Source organism: Haemaphysalis longicornis, unplaced genomic scaffold, assembly GCF_048455015.1.
Source record: "Haemaphysalis longicornis isolate Haplotype H1 unplaced genomic scaffold, Haemaphysalis longicornis Haplotype H1 scaffold_1, whole genome shotgun sequence".
Taxonomy (NCBI): Eukaryota; Metazoa; Arthropoda; class Arachnida; order Ixodida; family Ixodidae; genus Haemaphysalis; species Haemaphysalis longicornis.
In genome coordinates this window covers 339,890,343-339,907,035 of record NW_027526203.1, presented here as the reverse complement: position 1 = coordinate 339,907,035, position 16,693 = coordinate 339,890,343, and the positions used below count along the sequence as shown (strand labels likewise).

General features: G+C 49.2%; 1 protein-coding gene across 1 annotated transcript in view; it reads right to left on the bottom strand.

The window, feature by feature from the left end:
- Positions 1 to 16,492, bottom strand: part of LOC144152956 (uncharacterized) — a 103,141-nt gene extending 86,649 nt beyond the window's left edge. The window contains exon 1 of the mRNA XM_077684551.1: positions 16,000 to 16,492. Within this exon, the coding sequence (XP_077540677.1) occupies positions 16,000 to 16,165 (166 nt within the window). The 5' untranslated portion in view covers positions 16,166 to 16,492. The remainder of the gene's footprint in view (positions 1 to 15,999) is intronic.
- Positions 16,493 to 16,693: the final 201 nt, after the last annotated feature.

The window sequence follows — 16,693 nt, the reverse complement described above, 5'->3', positions numbered from 1 at the left end:
AACAGCCGGGTCTCCGACGAAGGGAGAGGGGCCGCCATCTCTGCTGTCTCTCTAGACTTGCACCCTATAGTGCAAGCTGCGCCATCTTTTCTTCTTCTAGTTTTGAGCAAAATTTCGGCAAGCGTCAATAAGAGCGACTTAGGTTTCGCGCTTGAGTAAAAAAAAAATTGGGGCAGCTTCGCACTAGTGGCGCGAAGACTGGGCCAACAGCGAAGCTGGCGGCTCCACCTAGCTTATTTTTGGTTCGGCTAAGTTGATGCGTGGGCATGCATGAAGATTGTGCTGCTGAGTCCAAGGACGCGGGTTCGATCCCGGCCGCGGAGGCTGGTTTTATGATTTGGGCGAAAAGCAAATACCCAGGGCCTTTTTTTGCGCGCACGGCCACCTGCCTGCTGAGTCCCGCTCTCTTCTTTTATGCCCCGCGTTCCACGAGTAGAGTTGAGCCCGGCTGCGAGGCTAGCCCTCAGTGCTGCTGGAAGCTGGGCACGGCAAGAGTGAGCCCTGCTGGGAGGCTAGCACGTGCCCTCCACTCTTTGCTGAGGCGCGCTGCGTTCTCGTTATCCCTCCTCACCAGGAGGCACCACGTGCGTATTTTGTCTTGGGTATTTTTTGCTGACGTCACCGGACCAACCTAAAGCTTAAACAGCTCCGGTATTAGAAAACAAACGAAAGGGAGAGGGAGGGTTACATTATATTTTGTTTTGTTTGTTTCTCTGAGCGCGTAACCACATCTGTGATCGGACACCTTTCAGATGGTAGGTAATTGCGAAAAAAAGGCTGGTTTGAGTCTTAAGGGCGATAGACACTAAATCTGAATAAACGGAAAAGAAAACAGATCCGCCGACAATACAAACCGGCATGCGGCCACTAAGGTTGCTAGGGTCTCACGTGCCTGGCCCCGTTCTTCCTTTCACCGAGAAAGGACGTAGGTATGCAGCAACGTTCGCGTGCATGCGATCCTGACCCTACGTCCACGACGGCCGGGCAGCATCCGAAACGGCCATTAAAGCGCAGGGTTGGACAACGGGGCGCCCGTCTCGGCCGTCCTAATCGGGTTACGGCGTGGATCTCGGCGGCGCACCCTACGACATATACGGCCACTCTCTGCGCGCGGCGCCGCAGCAGCCAGCACAGGGATTCGAAGACGCGCCTCGCATGCCCATCACCCGAAACTAAGGGGCGACGTGCGCCGCTGACGCTCGCCTCGCGGCCGCTAATCTCGGCCCATTTGTCCCCGGCCGATGGCGCCGCGCATGGACCACGTCGCTCAGGCGCCCATCTCGGCCGGCTCAGGATGCTGCTACCAACAATCCCCCCCGCTCACTGACCCGGGCGAATACGGGCGCCGGCTATACGTATCCGTTTCAGATAGCTAGCGTTGCCATGTCTGCACATTTTTTTCTAGTAGTTGATAATCACGATATCACGGTCGCCTCCAAATATCTCTAAATTAGAGGTGTGTGACTATTCGAAAATTTTGAATAGGGAGTAGATAATACTCTTCTTGGGTTAGGCGAATGAATGGAATAGTGGCGCCCATGAGGCGAAAACGGATCGCATTTCTTGAGAGGTTCCAAGCGAACACCACGACGTTCTGGAAACCTTCCCGTTTAACAATGCACACGATATTCAGGACAGCTTGTCACTGGGCAGGTATAAAGCATATTATTGAGGCATAGGGCACCCGGCAGTGGACTCCGAAGAGGCGCGGACTAAGCAGCCTGTCCACGTCGCTCTTCTGTGTACTATGTCAGCTGTGCTGTGACCCAATGATCTCAGACCCCGCTGTTTAAAACACTTCAGGCTGACTCAATTTTTGCCAGCTTCAACGGTTAGTTTTTGCAACCTTTACTGTAGTCTTTGTCCCGCTTTCACTCCTGCAGCCAAATAATGTTTGGAGAGACCCCCGCTGCTCCATGGATGACTCCAGTGCATAGCTTGAAGTGGCTTGCAGTGCATTGCTTCCAGCGTGCCGTTTGCGTCTACTCATCACGGCCGACGTCGCTTCTGAGACGCCAGCATACGACTGTCCGGAGTTTGCACTGACTTTTCCGGTTGCGAATCGGCGCACAACAAATTTAACTTTGGGAAGGACCCATCGTGGTGGCTCAGTGTTTATACGGCGTTGTGTTGCTGAGTCCAAGGACGCGGGCTTGATCCGGCCACGGTGGCCGTTTTTCGGATAAAGACGAAAAGGGAAAACACCCGTGTGTCGAGATTTCGCACCTGTGAGAGATCCGCATGCAGTCAAAATTAATCAGGATACATTAACTACGGCGCACCTCCATAGCCCAGGTGTAGCGTCTGCGTGTTAAACCTCGTAAAAAGTAAACCAGAGTACAACTTTGGAAGGTTGCAGGAAATGCTAGCAACTGTTCGCTCATATTTCTTCTCTTATGCATGACTCCTTCCATGCTCCACAGGCAGCCCGGCGGCAAACGCCTGTGGTAGGCGAAAAATTTGCGTTACCTCCGTCAAAGGAGGTTGTGGTAGAAGCATTTGTAAACGATTGTTTATGCGGATCTTTTGCATGCACGTACGGTTTCTCTTCCACTCTGACCTTCCCTGGACATACGTTGATTAAAGCGCTCGCGAAATATAACATATAACAAGATCGTCGGCCACACTATGTGACAATAAAACATAAAGATACCATGCACAAAATTCCACCTTTGAAATAGCGTTCACGCAGAAATTGCCCGTTTGCATGTAACGCGGTCGTGTTGCACGCAAGCGGACAACCCCATTTTTATTGTATCTTGTCGCTTTACCTTTCAGTATCGAAGGTATTAGAAAGCGTTCGTGATTTTGGCGCCTAGCTGGTGCCGATCACCGTCTTGCGCTTTGGAAAGAACCACCGATGCCATCACCATTGCGTCAAAGAACTCTCCATCCAAGCCAGGCGACCACCGGTTTGGGGTTCCCCTATAGAAAGGGCGAATCTGCTGACATCTCTCGTCGCGTTGTGTGAAACGAGGCCAGGTGGTCGGTCGCCACATTTGCGTCATATTCTGCAAAACAGAATGCTGTAAGTACTATAGTATAAGCTCCGGGAAGCTAGATGAGTCTCGCTGGCGAAAGACGATAGTCGGCTGGCACCCCTGGCAAGTAAATGCCTCCCTTCTGCTTCCCGCTCACCTCTCGTGTTGTTCCTCTCCCGTCTCGTTCCTCCCAAGATAACACGCTAGACGTTTGCTCAAGTCAATTTAAATTTACCGCGTTCCGCTGCTCCAAGTCCGGTGCCTCGATACCAGCGCTGCCGAACGGCGGAGACGAACGTGAATCGAGGCACCCTACTACAACGTTTATAGAACAACGTTGCCCTACTCCACGAACGTTCCAAGCGCAACGTGAACCTATCTAGTGGAGCCGTTCGTTGCTGTTGCTGTTTGAGTTTTTAAATCCCACTTGGTAGCATGGGAAACAGCAGGCGACGGTTTTCTGCAGTTGATGTAGTATTTCATTTGCTATCGCAGAAACTAAGCATCCGGGAATTTTTTATTAAAGGAACACTGGAAATATCACTCATGTATTGATTTTCTGCCTTATATTTGCGTAATGTCTTGTTATTGTTCAAGATTGTTGAGAAGTATGAACATTAACACCAGACTTAGACGTTTAGATTTGGCTGTGGGTATATAAGACTATTGCGCAGTTTCGGTTTCGCTTTGGCTGGGTGGCTGAATCGAGTCGCAGACAGACTGACACACATACAGACCAAAATTTCTACGTTTAAGTAGCCTAAGCAATACTATCGCCACAGATGACGCGCTTCAACGCACTTCCCTGTACTGTCCGTTACGGACTGCCATGCAACGCCTCAGATGCGAAACGATCGGTACGAACATTTTTTTTACCACCCGACAACGTTCTCGTTCGCTGGCACACTTCCTGTGGGGGGATGTGCTTACTGATCAAAACCTGACAGCAAATCGAGCTTTTAAGCGAAGCTTCTACGTCTAGGATCGGGGATTTTACCGCGTCCGCGCACGCGTGCGGCAAAACGCAATGTATAAATCGAATGGGAGCATCAGGAGCCCTAATTAAAAGAGAAGACGTAAAACCTCGAAGTTTTCAAAGCCCTACAGTCATATGCCATGCTACCTTCGTCTAATGTGTGTCCAAAAGGTTCCCTCCACAGGTAATACAGAAGCACAAACCAGCGTGATGTTTGTGTTTTTTTTTCTTTTCTTAGTCTTCGTCCTCTTTTGTGCTGTTGTCCCCACGAAAGCACACCAATTCGCCCAGCCATGAGATGAACCAAAGCGCAGAACTACGAATTAACTTAGTGTCCCTGTGGACAAAGCCGTACAATTTTTTAGCTCATGGATGCTTTTGCATGTCTCCTTCACACTAAAACCGTACTTGCGAACGTACGACTTCTGTGTGTATCAGCTTACGTCTAACTCCAGAAATAGGCGACTAGTCCCGGCACAATATTTGTCCGCCGTAGTGGGTAACCAGAATTTCCAGGAAGGTTATTTATTCTGCTACTTAAAGTCATACAAAACCGTCGAAATTCTGGATTAGCCATGGCGTGAGGCCAGGGTCACAGAGTCAGTGAAATCACTAGGCTGCTATGAGCAAAAAAATTCAAGTACGATCCGTTGAAAACTTGTTTTAGGTTCATAACCACCAATATGCCACTGAGTCCAACGCGCCGAGACGAGTGCTAACGCTCTCAACGCCACGAGAGCCACGCAGCGTCTGCACCAAACATAGTACTGCTACGTGATCAGCTCCATCGGTGTGCCGTTGCTGGTCGTGGAGGTGGTGCATATACACATACAAAAATATCAGTCGACGGCGGCGCCAGGCCCCTGACTCGGCCTCTGACGCCACGTTCACACTGCGCAAGCGCGGTGCCCCGCCAGGGATTGCACAGCTCGGCGTAAAGGGAGGGGGGGGGGGGGTGCAACGGCTCAACCCAGAGCGCGCACGAAAACACGTAAACACACGCGGACGCACTCACGCACACACGCGCGCACACAGATACACATACGTGCACGCACTCACGCACACGCACACACACAAACACGGCGCGAGCTGGCATCCCACGTCCTCTTTTTTATTCGTCGTTCGTTTTTTCCCTCGCAGCGCTCGCTTCACAACGGCTTCCAACCCGCGTTACCCACGGGTTTGCAGTGCGCAGCAAGAACGATTGAAGCAGCTTCGATGTCAGTTAGTGCAGCCACACTTTAATCGACTGGTACAAATTCCGTGCGCGCTTCAAATGCCATTTTCAGCAGGACTGTTGACGCGTGAAATTCACGGCTTTAAAAAAAGGCACATTGTATAAAGTTTGTCCATTCCAGGCGCTGCTATACACGTCGGCGCATAGCAGTAACCACCGATACATCTCAAGCTTTCGGCGACACGTCTCCGAGTTGTCGGTCGCGACGAGATCACTTTATTATAGGACGCCGAGATGGGAAAGCAGTAGCGAGCGGTGGCAGGCGGGTGGCCCGAGCGTTTTATCGAGGCGGGGAAGCAGCGGGCCGGAGGGGAAAACGGCGAGGTTGAAGACCCGGCAATTACATCGAGCAGAAGTGTCGAGGGAGGGGGGAGGGCGCAGACGTGGCGTGCAGATTCGTTCGCCGCGCGAGAGCCGCATCTGTGTCAAAACCTTTTCTCGATCGCCGCTGTCGAATGGTGCGCGGGCCGGCGCTGCGCACGCGAGCGTTCAGATCGAATGGGCCAGCCAATCTCACCACGGAGACGTGCACGCGCGGTGTCGAGAGCAGGGCCCCTGTGCCCGCAGCCAGGGTTGTGCGGATCGACGGAGCGGAGTCATCCCCGCCTGCGCCGTTGTCTGCGCGTCGATTTGTAATCACTCAATTCAGGCCTTTGAAACAGGAGGGAGGGACTCCTTCTCTCTACGCCCCTTCTCTCTTCTCTAGCACCCGCTTGAACACAGGGGTGAGTAGGTAGAAGGGCGATCGAACTTCAGGTGTACACCAGGGGTATACTTGGAACCCAACGTCTGCCAACATTTGCCCGTATACGCATCAGGGATCTGTGCGCCTTAAGTCGCACTATTTCGCTCTTTCACTGACTTCTCCGCCCACCTTTAGCGACAGGATATTTACGAGATCGATTTTTGCAGCGTAGAGTTTTCGGGAGAGTGGGAGCTGCTTTCGGGTCTCCCAAATGATTGACCCGTCTGTGTTGGGGAGTATTGATTACACGTCAGTGACATTTTGGGGAGGGAGTTTTGTTTTCATGTAGTACGCTGGCGGGCTTTGCGAGGGTATGTCGAAGTTTTGCTGCATAACGCGCAAATTTGTAAGCGGGTCTGAGGAATTGCGGCTGTTGTGTCTGAAAACGGCTGAAAAAAAGTTTTTTTTTTTTTTGCCGTAAAAATATGCTGGGGTTTTTCTATCACTTAGGTGTTGCTTTCCCTGGAGCCTTATGATTGACACTTTCGATTCTTGCTCCTGATGTGCGTTAATGAGTTCATAATGTAATTTGAAAATGGGGTGCCCATTCAATGGCCACCTTACATTGCGCAGTTCACCAAAATACACAAAAACTATGCCAACCCTGCATGTCTAACCGGCGAGTTCATGCAGAAAAGATAATTTGACTGCCGACTAACAGTGAATAAACATCAAGTGTTACATATGGCATTTGAGCGCCCTGCTGGTAAGATTTCTAGAATGAAGCGACCCAGTAGCATGTGGAGAGGAGGAGCAGGATAGAAATCTTTATTGAGGGCCAAATTTGCCTGGAGCCTTCAAAAGGTGATGTTCGCGCACGATGTGCCATTACTGGAGTTCGCGCCGACAACGGTCTTCACAAGGCACAACTTCTCTAACAGGCTTTTCTTCCGACAATCACTATACTGATTGATTGATTGTAGGGTTTAACGCGTCAACGCAACGCAGGCGATGAGGCGCGCCGTAGTGGAGGGCTCCGGATTAATTTTGACCACCTGAGGATCTTTAACTTGCGCCGAAATCTAGTACACAGGGGCGGCCATCAGAAAAGCGGCCGCCGCGGCTGGGAATCGAACCCGCGACCTCATGCTCAGCAGCGCAACGCCTTAGCCACTGAGCCACCGCGGTGGGTCAACCACTATACTGGCTTCGAACCATGTGTTAAATGAATGTTGCCCATGGACGATGGTTTGGTTTGTGTTTACTTTCATCGAAGCAGTGCAGTGTCACCGGAAATAAGCCCCGATTTGGTTCTGTTAGTGTGAATTGCTGCATTTCACTTTAGCATAATTGAAGGCGTAGTGAAAATAAGCACAGGACAGGCTATGCAAGTGAAGTGGAGCATCCTGTCAGTTTAAAATCCCTCGGATATCGCGAACCTTAAGTAAAATGTAGAGTGATGGTCGCTGTGAAATATTTGATTTATCCTCAAACTAAGGTACATCTAATGGGGCCGCTCAACGTGGTTACATGGATACCGATAAGGCTAAAAGTATTCTCTTTTTCTTTTTTGAATGGGAGGGGGTCACCCACGGTGTGTTTATAACGGGGCTACTGCGTATGCACGCTGCCGCAAAATGTTCAAATTAGAGCTTTGCGTGCTGTTGTTCCTCGTTGTGGAGGGTTAGGGTGAATTTTCTAATACCTGGAGATCGGTAGTATATGTGCGCCGAAATATCGTGCACACGGCAGGCTTTTGTTTGTCGACTCTATCAGGAAAAGGGTGACCGAAGCCGAGAAACAAACCCGCGACCTCATGCAATGGCGCAGGCGCGCATGTGATTCAAAAAACGGGCGTTGATCGCATTTCCTACGTGACAATGAAAGAGGGGTTAACAGTCACGTCATAAATCGCTTTAGATTAACGCTTATACCGCCAAATTTACAAACTCGTTAAAAACAAGCAGAGCTTTGCATCGCATGATTAATTCATGGACAATATTCTCGTATGCAGAAGGAAGCACTAGCCCGTGCTTATGCCCAATTGTCCACGCCAACGGGAGACCAGATTAGCGGCAAATTCAAACCACCCTTCTTTTTATGCGCCCAAGACGGCACCTTGATTAGCTATTTGCATAATCCCAGCCTCATCCACAGAGGAATTATACGCAACAGTGACAAGTTCTGTCTGCCGTGATCACACCTTTTTTTTTTCAAAATCGGCAACAATTTTCAAGCCAGTAGCGGCCGTGTTCCATCACGCCATATAATTCTGGGTGCCTCACCAATGAGCGAGCGCTATAAAGGAAATACAAAAAACAAGAAGCTATCGCATGCACGCTGTCACTCCGACCTTACCAGGCATTCCGAAAACAGAAAACCCGCAGAGACATCCGCCATTTCCGTAACTCTCTCCTACCTCGTCAACTCGGCGCAGGAAATCTTGATTCGTGTTCGCGCGCTTATTGGAGTCTCCTCTAAAGTACAGATATCCTTGAATGGCGTAGCCGGCGGCGTGAGGTGGGGTAAGTGAGCGGGGGAGAAAGCTGCCAACTTTGGGCGCCTCGCTCCTCCTGGAGTTCTTTAGAACAATGACACCACGGCGTAAAAATAAAAGCGTGTCGGCCCGCTATAGTCAGTCTGGGTTCCGTAGAGACACCATCGCCGTTCAAGTATACGGCTTTGCGAGGGCTTTGCGAGCGCTTTGTGGGAGCCCAAGCTGTACACTACATTAATGAATCCTGGCACTTTGCTTGTATACACTGACTTTTATCAGAAAAAAAGCCCCAGAAACGCATAATAACAATGCATCGGATGGCACATCTGAATAACGACGTGCACTATAGGGTGCGCTGGCGTATCTGATATATGGAATACGCCGGCTAACTCGCGAGAAACTAGCCGTTTGTGTTACCGCGTGCACAGTTACTTGTTACGTGTATCTTGGCTGGTGTCTCTTTCTATACTTACCACGGTGTGTGAGCGAGCGAGCGTTCGCTTTATATTGTGTTCATAAAATGACACGTGTTGAAAGAAATTGGCTCCAATCCGCGCTGTGAAGGTGGTAGGAAAGTAAAGCTGTAAAAGACCCCCACAACACTTGCCCATGCGACGACACTTCAATTCACTCACGTGGCTCTACAAACAGTGAAACCAGACATTCTGCTAGACGTTACCCGGGATTCGCGGGGGCGGCGTCACGAACGCAGCAGCGTCGACCCCAGCCGGGCTAGAGCAGCGGAGGCCGCCGCTCCAGCACGGCCGTGCGTCGGCAGAAAGAAAACGGAGAGGAGCGTCTTTCGAAGTGTGAGGAGGAGGGCGGCCCGCGCGGCTACTGCGACATCTGTCCCGCTGGAACCCCCTCACTCTTGTTTCATGTGTCCCCTCCAGAACGCGCCCTGGACATCCCCAGCCGCTGAATCAAAACCAGCGTCTGTCTCCCCGTCTCCACGTGTGGGCGTAGCTCAGTCGCTAAGATGACGGGCTCTTCCTCCACTTCTCTTAGAGCCCAGGTTCGATCCCTGGCGGTGCCAGTAGTTTTATTTAGCCTGGTTGGGAGTTTCTTGTGGCGCACCCCACGACGAAACCGTTGGCGGGTAAACGTAGAAAGATTTGCTTTAAAAGTCTGATGACGATAACGCAGTAATAATTCGATGTTCAGTGTTACCAGGAACCACTAAGGCTGTTCATGAGCCGAAATTGTGAGCCGCGCATTCGCGATAGCGCTTGCAACCTTATTCTCACAGCGCCAGGGCCAGTGTTTTCTGCACGTGTCGTGGCTGACCGCACGTGTTCTCTCACTCTGTACCCTCTCCCTTTGGCCACCTGTTTACCTCCGGCGCTTGATGTTTTGATATAAGAGGGCGTATATTGACCCTGAAATTGCGTCTTCACAGGAATGTATTTGTCTCTAGAAGGGATGTCCACTTTAAGATGATCGGTGTTTGCATCGTAATTTAATCTGGTTTTTCTGCATTGCTGGTTGTGCGGTGGGGCTTACTCATAAAGAAATTTAGTGCATTTGCACTCTGTGAAGAAGGATGACCAGCGAAGCTGTGGTGCGTAGAGTCGTCGTAGCGGCTAATTGTCATATAATTTATTTCCGGATAGTTCCGCTAAAACAGCAGCTGCAGCCCTTTTCTGTAATCATACTCACTCCGTAGATGCCCATACTGCCATAGATGGCAGTAGTAATTCTGTAACGTTTAAAACTTCAGTATCAACTAACTAATCATGACAAATAAATAAAACCCGGCTTAATGCTGGACTCGTCTTACCGGCTAATTCTCATGAAATTTGGTTTGGGCTACTTTTGTTAGCACAAGCGTTTAAGCCGTTTTCTATAATTATAATCCCTCTGTAAATCGCCATGCTTCACTGCGCAACAGGCAATGCGGAAAAGCCAGATTACAAAGATAGGCTTTCACCAATTTTTTTTTATGTCGGCTTCACCTTTAAACACAAACATAAACACAAATGCTGGGCAGTCGTTTCTTTAGGGGCAATATAAGCCGTCTTATATACAAATACTAAGGCCCTAGGATCTTTTTTTCTATATTTTATGAATTTTTTCGTGTACTGGGAACCGGTTTTTGCGGGGCGGAGAAATCTTCTCCGGAGTGATCGTGACACCATACCAAGACAGACTCTCATCAAGCCCAGCCATAGAACATCTTCGCTGTCAAAAATTGGCCGCGTATCTGCTCCTTTCATTGCGAATGTCGACGCAAGACGATACTCAACTGGAGCCCCTGCTAAGTAAATGCATCCCTTCTCTTTCGCGCTCACCTCTCATCTGTTCCTCTCCCGTCTCGTTCCTTCCAAGATAACACGCTGGAGGTTCGCTCAAGTCAATTTAAATTTCTAGCATTCTACTGCTCCAAGTAGGGTGCCTCGATGCCAGCGCTGCTGTACGGCGGAGACGCGCGCGAATCGAGGCACCCGACTACAACGTTTATAGAACCACGTTGCCCTACTCCACGAGCGTTCCAAGCGGAACGCGGAACATCTAGTGGAACCCTTCGTTGCTGTGGCCGATAGATTTTTTTTGGAATTCCGCCAGGTAGCGCTGGCAAGGGCCGGTGACGGTTTTCTGCAGTTGATGTAGTATCTTATTTGCTATCGCAAAAAGCAAGAACCTGCAATTTTTTATAAAGGAATATTGCAAATATTACTCATGTATTGATTTTCTGCCTTATATTTGCGTAATGTATTGTTTTTGTTCAACAATGTTGACAAGTATGAACATTTAAACCGGACTTAGACGTTTAGATTTGGCTGTGGGTATATAAGACTATTGCGCAGAGTCTGATTCACTTTGGCCAGCTGGCTGAATTGAGTGACAGACTGTAGCACTGCGACCCACATTCGTGGTGTTTCGACCCTGAAGCTACTCTTTACGTTTGTGGACAACTCAACTTTCGACTCTGTCTATGTTGTACCCTGCCTGGTACAAAACGTTACAACTTGTATGTAGGCCAGCGGCCGCTATTTCTGGATGGTTCTTTGTGTGTGTGTTTCCCTTTTGTAATGTGTATTTGTTACCTGATGCATAGTTCCATCGAGGCATGTTATGTAACTGCTTCGATGGACAAATAAACCTCTTTACAGACAGACAGACATACAAGAGACGGACCAAAATTTTCCCGTTCAAGTAGCCCAACAAAGGCTATCGTCTTTAAAATTGCCATCGTGGTGGTGGAGACTACCGACGGTGAACGGGCCGCGGATGCCAACCGTAAGCGCGATGCCCGTCGGCCCCACGAATACCACCAGCGAAAAACGCAAGACGTCGGCGGAGCTACAATTCCACGGAACGCTTCCTTGGCGCGTCGGCGCGTTTTAAGCGGGGGTTTGAGGACAACCGATTCGGCGTCGCTTGTGCGATGTGGGACCATTGTGGTTTCCCGGGGCCTTAGTTCCGTTACCCCGGTAAACCCGCAAAAATCTCCGGCGCTCATCCACCTTCGCAGTTTAATGGCACTGATTTTTTTTTTTCGGAGCCCTCTCCTATACATCGAAGTAGGTAACACCTTTTTGCACGGCGAACACTAATGCAGCTCGCTGAGCCATGGTTGCTGCATGCTTACAGATGCACTCAAAATCAGCGAAAAAAGTCGCGTAGTTCATGGGGAAAAAAGAAGTGAAAGTACATACTCTGGATTTCAGGCCATACGCACTAGTTCACGAGAATTTCAGGTTTCTTGTTCAGCTCTTAGATGCAAATTGAGCGGAAATACCGAATAATCATAGTGGACAGGGGCATGACAGGTCACTAAAAACAACAAAAGCACCGAGAACGCCACCTAAACGACGTGGGACTGTCACACTCGTTACGATGTTGATATAATATACATCTATTAAATCTACAGTTCACACTAAAATTCTGCAAGCTATACCATTTATTCTATTGTTTTTTTTTTTGCTGCGCAACTGGGCTCAAGAAAAAAGGGCTCTGTGGAATGCTATTAAAAGTGGTGCCAAAGTTAATCCATCCTTTTGGGCTGTGGATGCAAGGTGCACGATACGTTACCCGAAGCAGTAAACTGGTACACTCTAAGAAGCCCCGTTATGGCGCCTCCACCCCATTTCTCAAGAATGACCAATTGAAGTGACCAAGTGGGCAAATTCGACAAATGACGTAACCTAATATTCAATTTGAATGAAAAAAAAGGCATTGAGCAATGTATCCGTCGCTGCGTTTCAGGATAGCTATGGCGTTGTGCTGCTGGAGCACAAGGACGCAGGTTAGATTCCGGGCCGCGGCGGCCGCTTTTCTGATGGAGGCGAAAAGCGAAAACGCCCGTGTGTTCGGTATTTCGGTGGACGTGAAAGATCCCCAGGTGGCCAAAATTAATCCGGAGCCCTCCACTATACGGCGCGCCTCATCGCCTGCGTTGCGTCGGCGCGTTAAGTCAATCAATCAATCAATCAATCAATCAATCAATCAATCAATCAATCAATCAATCAATCAATCAATCAATCAATGCGCAATGCGCAATGCAAAACGCCATTCACGCCTTGCGTGGTTTCCCTGCGCACATGCACTTTTTTTAGTCAAATCATAAGTGGGGCTTCGTCATTCGCCGAATTTGCACACTTGGTTACTTCAATTGTTCAGTCTGGAGCGCTGTGGTGAATGCGACCTACGGGGCCTTCTTGGAGCGTATAGTGCGCGAATGACTTCATGTCGCAGATTTTCCATTTGCAAGGCATGCCAATAGATCAAATGAGGCATGTCGTTTATTTTTACGGCGGCGGAACTCTGCATAAAATCCAGGAAAGCGTGTAATACACAAATAGGTCTAACCAGGACATGTAAGGCTCGAAACAGATCCAAAAACTAGTTGGATGTAATCGATAATTCGTTGTATAGAATTTACAATATATTCCATCGCAAAAATTCAACTGTGTGTCCAGACAGTTCGATATAAGCAATAATACAAAATATCCGAATTCTGCACAAACGGGTTTGACTGTTCATGCTTCCATCAGCCGTATCCGGCCTACGCCCGAAGACGCTTCTGTGCCTGCATTTTTGCTTTTTTCCTCTGCTGTCGATTTTTCACTCTTCCTCCAAGCGGGCATGACGCGTCTCTATGGGCGAACATCGCCGCAGCGTGCTTCTCCTTCCTCCTAATATGTGTGCTTTGGGTTGCGTCTGTGTTAGTAGTACTAGTAATAATAATAATAATAATAACTTAGCCACTTTACACACAATATGCTTGGTGGATGCGATACAACGCCATACAATTGCTGCAGAAAACGCCGGGCACATCGATGCCCTGTGGCCTCATAAAGGCAACAAACATGTTTAGCCTCACAGTTATGCCTCGCGCACTTGCCTAAAAACATACTTTAATAAACGTTACCAGCCAACAATGCAAAAAATTCACATCGCACAGATGCTATAATACTCCTGAATGATTTGACCCGCGGGAATTTCTCCTTTGCAGCACCACTTTACCCCCGCGCGGCAAGAGAAAAAACCACGCTATAAACTGCGCTGGGGTACGATACATGACTACCTAAGATTACGCAGTGATAGCAAACATCGCAAAAGAAAGTATCTAAAGCTTCGCGGGATACGAACGCCCGGAAATAACAATCCCAATGGTTTACCCGTTGCTCAGGCGGGCTGTAATTCGGGGAAGCAGCCCAGACTTTCCTGTGTCTCGAGGAGTGGACGTGAATGCATAGAAAGTAGCTTCATTCTGATTTCAAATCTGTGCACTTCTGAGAGGTGTTCAGGATAGTGCACACGAAGCTCTTCGGGAAGCATTATCGGTTGTTCTTATCAGTTTTATCGCGACGTATGTTTTTTCGCGTTAAGCTCTTTGAGAAGCGAATTATATCGTTTCACGAGCCGGAGTTGTCATCCGAACGATCTTTTTCCTGTGAGAATATATTCTACAACGCAATAATACAAGCGAAAAACCCCGCTCACTTCTTATATTTGCACCACTGGGCCGATGGATTTTCCTTGGCAGTCTAGATTAAATGCGCGTGCAGTGGTAGCCACAAACGATGCTGACAATATTGTAAAGTTCTGATGACTCGCATGCAAGAAATAAACGAACATGGATGGAAAATTCGGTTTTCGCACGCGCAGCTTAGTCATTGTCAACAGCGCTGCGCGTTTGCGGACGTAGAAAGGGGGTGGGGTCAAAAAGGAGCACTACGTCAGGTGCCCTTTAATCGCACATAAACTGAAAGTGTGAGTGATTTGTTGCTGAGATCAACATATTCCTTAGTCCTTTTTCTTGTTCGCTGTGAGCTTTTGGGGTTCGATAAGATTGTGATAAGCCTGCAGCCGTGCGTTGGGAAAAGGTAAAGGACAGTCAATGGCAGATATGCCCTTTATTTAAATCCCTTACAAGAGACTTTATAAATCAAGGACATATTGCTCCTATTTATAGTTCTGGAAGTTCAGTTTCCTGCGCTAGATGTACTTACTTTATGGTGCTTTGTATTCACGCGGAAATCATTGTAGTTACGCAAAAATCAGCTTCTAGATTACACATCTAGATTACACACAAAACATGTCGTTATTCTTTCTACGAGACCATTACGCAACTCCCATATATAGAAAAGTTGTGGTAATTTTGAACACGAAACTAACTCAATTCAACAGTTCGTAAAGTTTTGGGAATTGATATAAATTGTAAGCTCATACCCAAAGGACACAGAGTGGTGACAGTTAAGAGTTCTTTCCACGCAACAGTGTAAAGACATTTTTGTGGCGCAGAAGTCTGTTTGCTGCATTAAGAAACTTCTTCAAAATGATCTTTCGTGGCAACAATATTGATAATAATAATAATAATAATAATAATAATAATAATATAATAATAATAATAATAATAATAATAATAATAATAATAATAATAATAATAATATTTAATAGGCCGACCCCGATAGTTTGTCGGCTATAAGGGCCCGACATTTTGGAAGCAAGCTTATTCGTTACGATACCGGAATCATGCTTCGTAACGGGAGCGAAAGTAGACCAAGTACGCGGAAGTCGCTCTAATTAACTAATCATGCGAAACTTCTGAGCGTTTTTCAACTCATTGTGGCACACCGTATACGTTGGCCCCTTTTGACGATTGAGCTCCTTCGTTACGTTGTAGTCACGCCTGGGACTGACGTTCGACGTGGATATTGTGCATTCAACCACGCCGCGAAAGCGTTGAGGAATATCTGAGAAGCACCTAGTCTTTCATTAACATGTAGGAGTTAACACCGGACGGGAAAACCATGCCAAATTTTAGCTCTAGGACTGTCTCTTGGCGCGTTTTCACTCGAGACCGTGTTGCGTAGGTTGGCATCGACTCCTATCAGCAAAGTGAGAAGTTATGCAGGAAAGCACGATGCTTTTACGCCTTGCCCCATGTGCGTTAGACTGTGCGTCACGATGTGGGGTCTCGCAGCAGCATTTCACATGAGCGCATCATTCCAGCAGTCAACTTAACGGGATCTGCACATTCCGATCAGTGCATGCATCATGCCCTGACGCTAAGTGATCGGATGATCGCTTAGCCTCCGGGGCGTCGGGGACGACTTGAGCAGGGGGGGAGGGGGGCGCATGCTCAGGTTCCGTTCGGAGCAGTCGGAGGCTCACCGGTGAAGCTGTGCTTTGGGGTGACCACGCGGAAGGCCGAGCCTCCCAGCTCCCGCTGCATGCGCTGCGCGCCGAAGCCTGCTGCCATCACTTCGAGGGCAGCGGTGGCCTGCCGAGCCGCGTCCTCCTTGGCGGCCGCGGTCATCCTCTCGGGAGACTTGGCCATCGAGAGCCGGCTGCCGAACGCACTGCTGGGCCGCAAAGCGAGCACGCGTTCAGTGGAGCCCCACGCGCGCTGCCTCCTTCCCGCCGGTTCCGCGTGCCGGCCGGCAGGGGGGGACGAGCGGGGAACCGGAAGGGGAACACCGCAGACGCCGCACGCTCCGCCGCCGCCCCGCCCACGCCAATCAGGGCCGCTCAAAGCGGGCCAATGGCGGCCGCGAATGTTAATAAGATCGAAAGGAACGGGGGGGAAGGCAGGATCGATTGCTCCCGTGTCCTTCACTGCTGGCGGCCAGGCGCCATTGGGGCTGCCTGTTTTTGTTTCAGCGCACCCGCGATTTCGCTACCCCCGCGCCCACCTCTTTTTTCTTGGCCGTGCAAACGACGCCCTGATTTTCTCCCCTTTCTCCGTCTTCAATGGGCACATGGGCGGCGGATTTGGCTTCGGCTACTACTTGGCCTTTTATCTTTACTTACGTGCCTAAGTTCACAGCTCTGCTTTCCTCCAGCCTCGCCGAAGCGCATTGGCTCG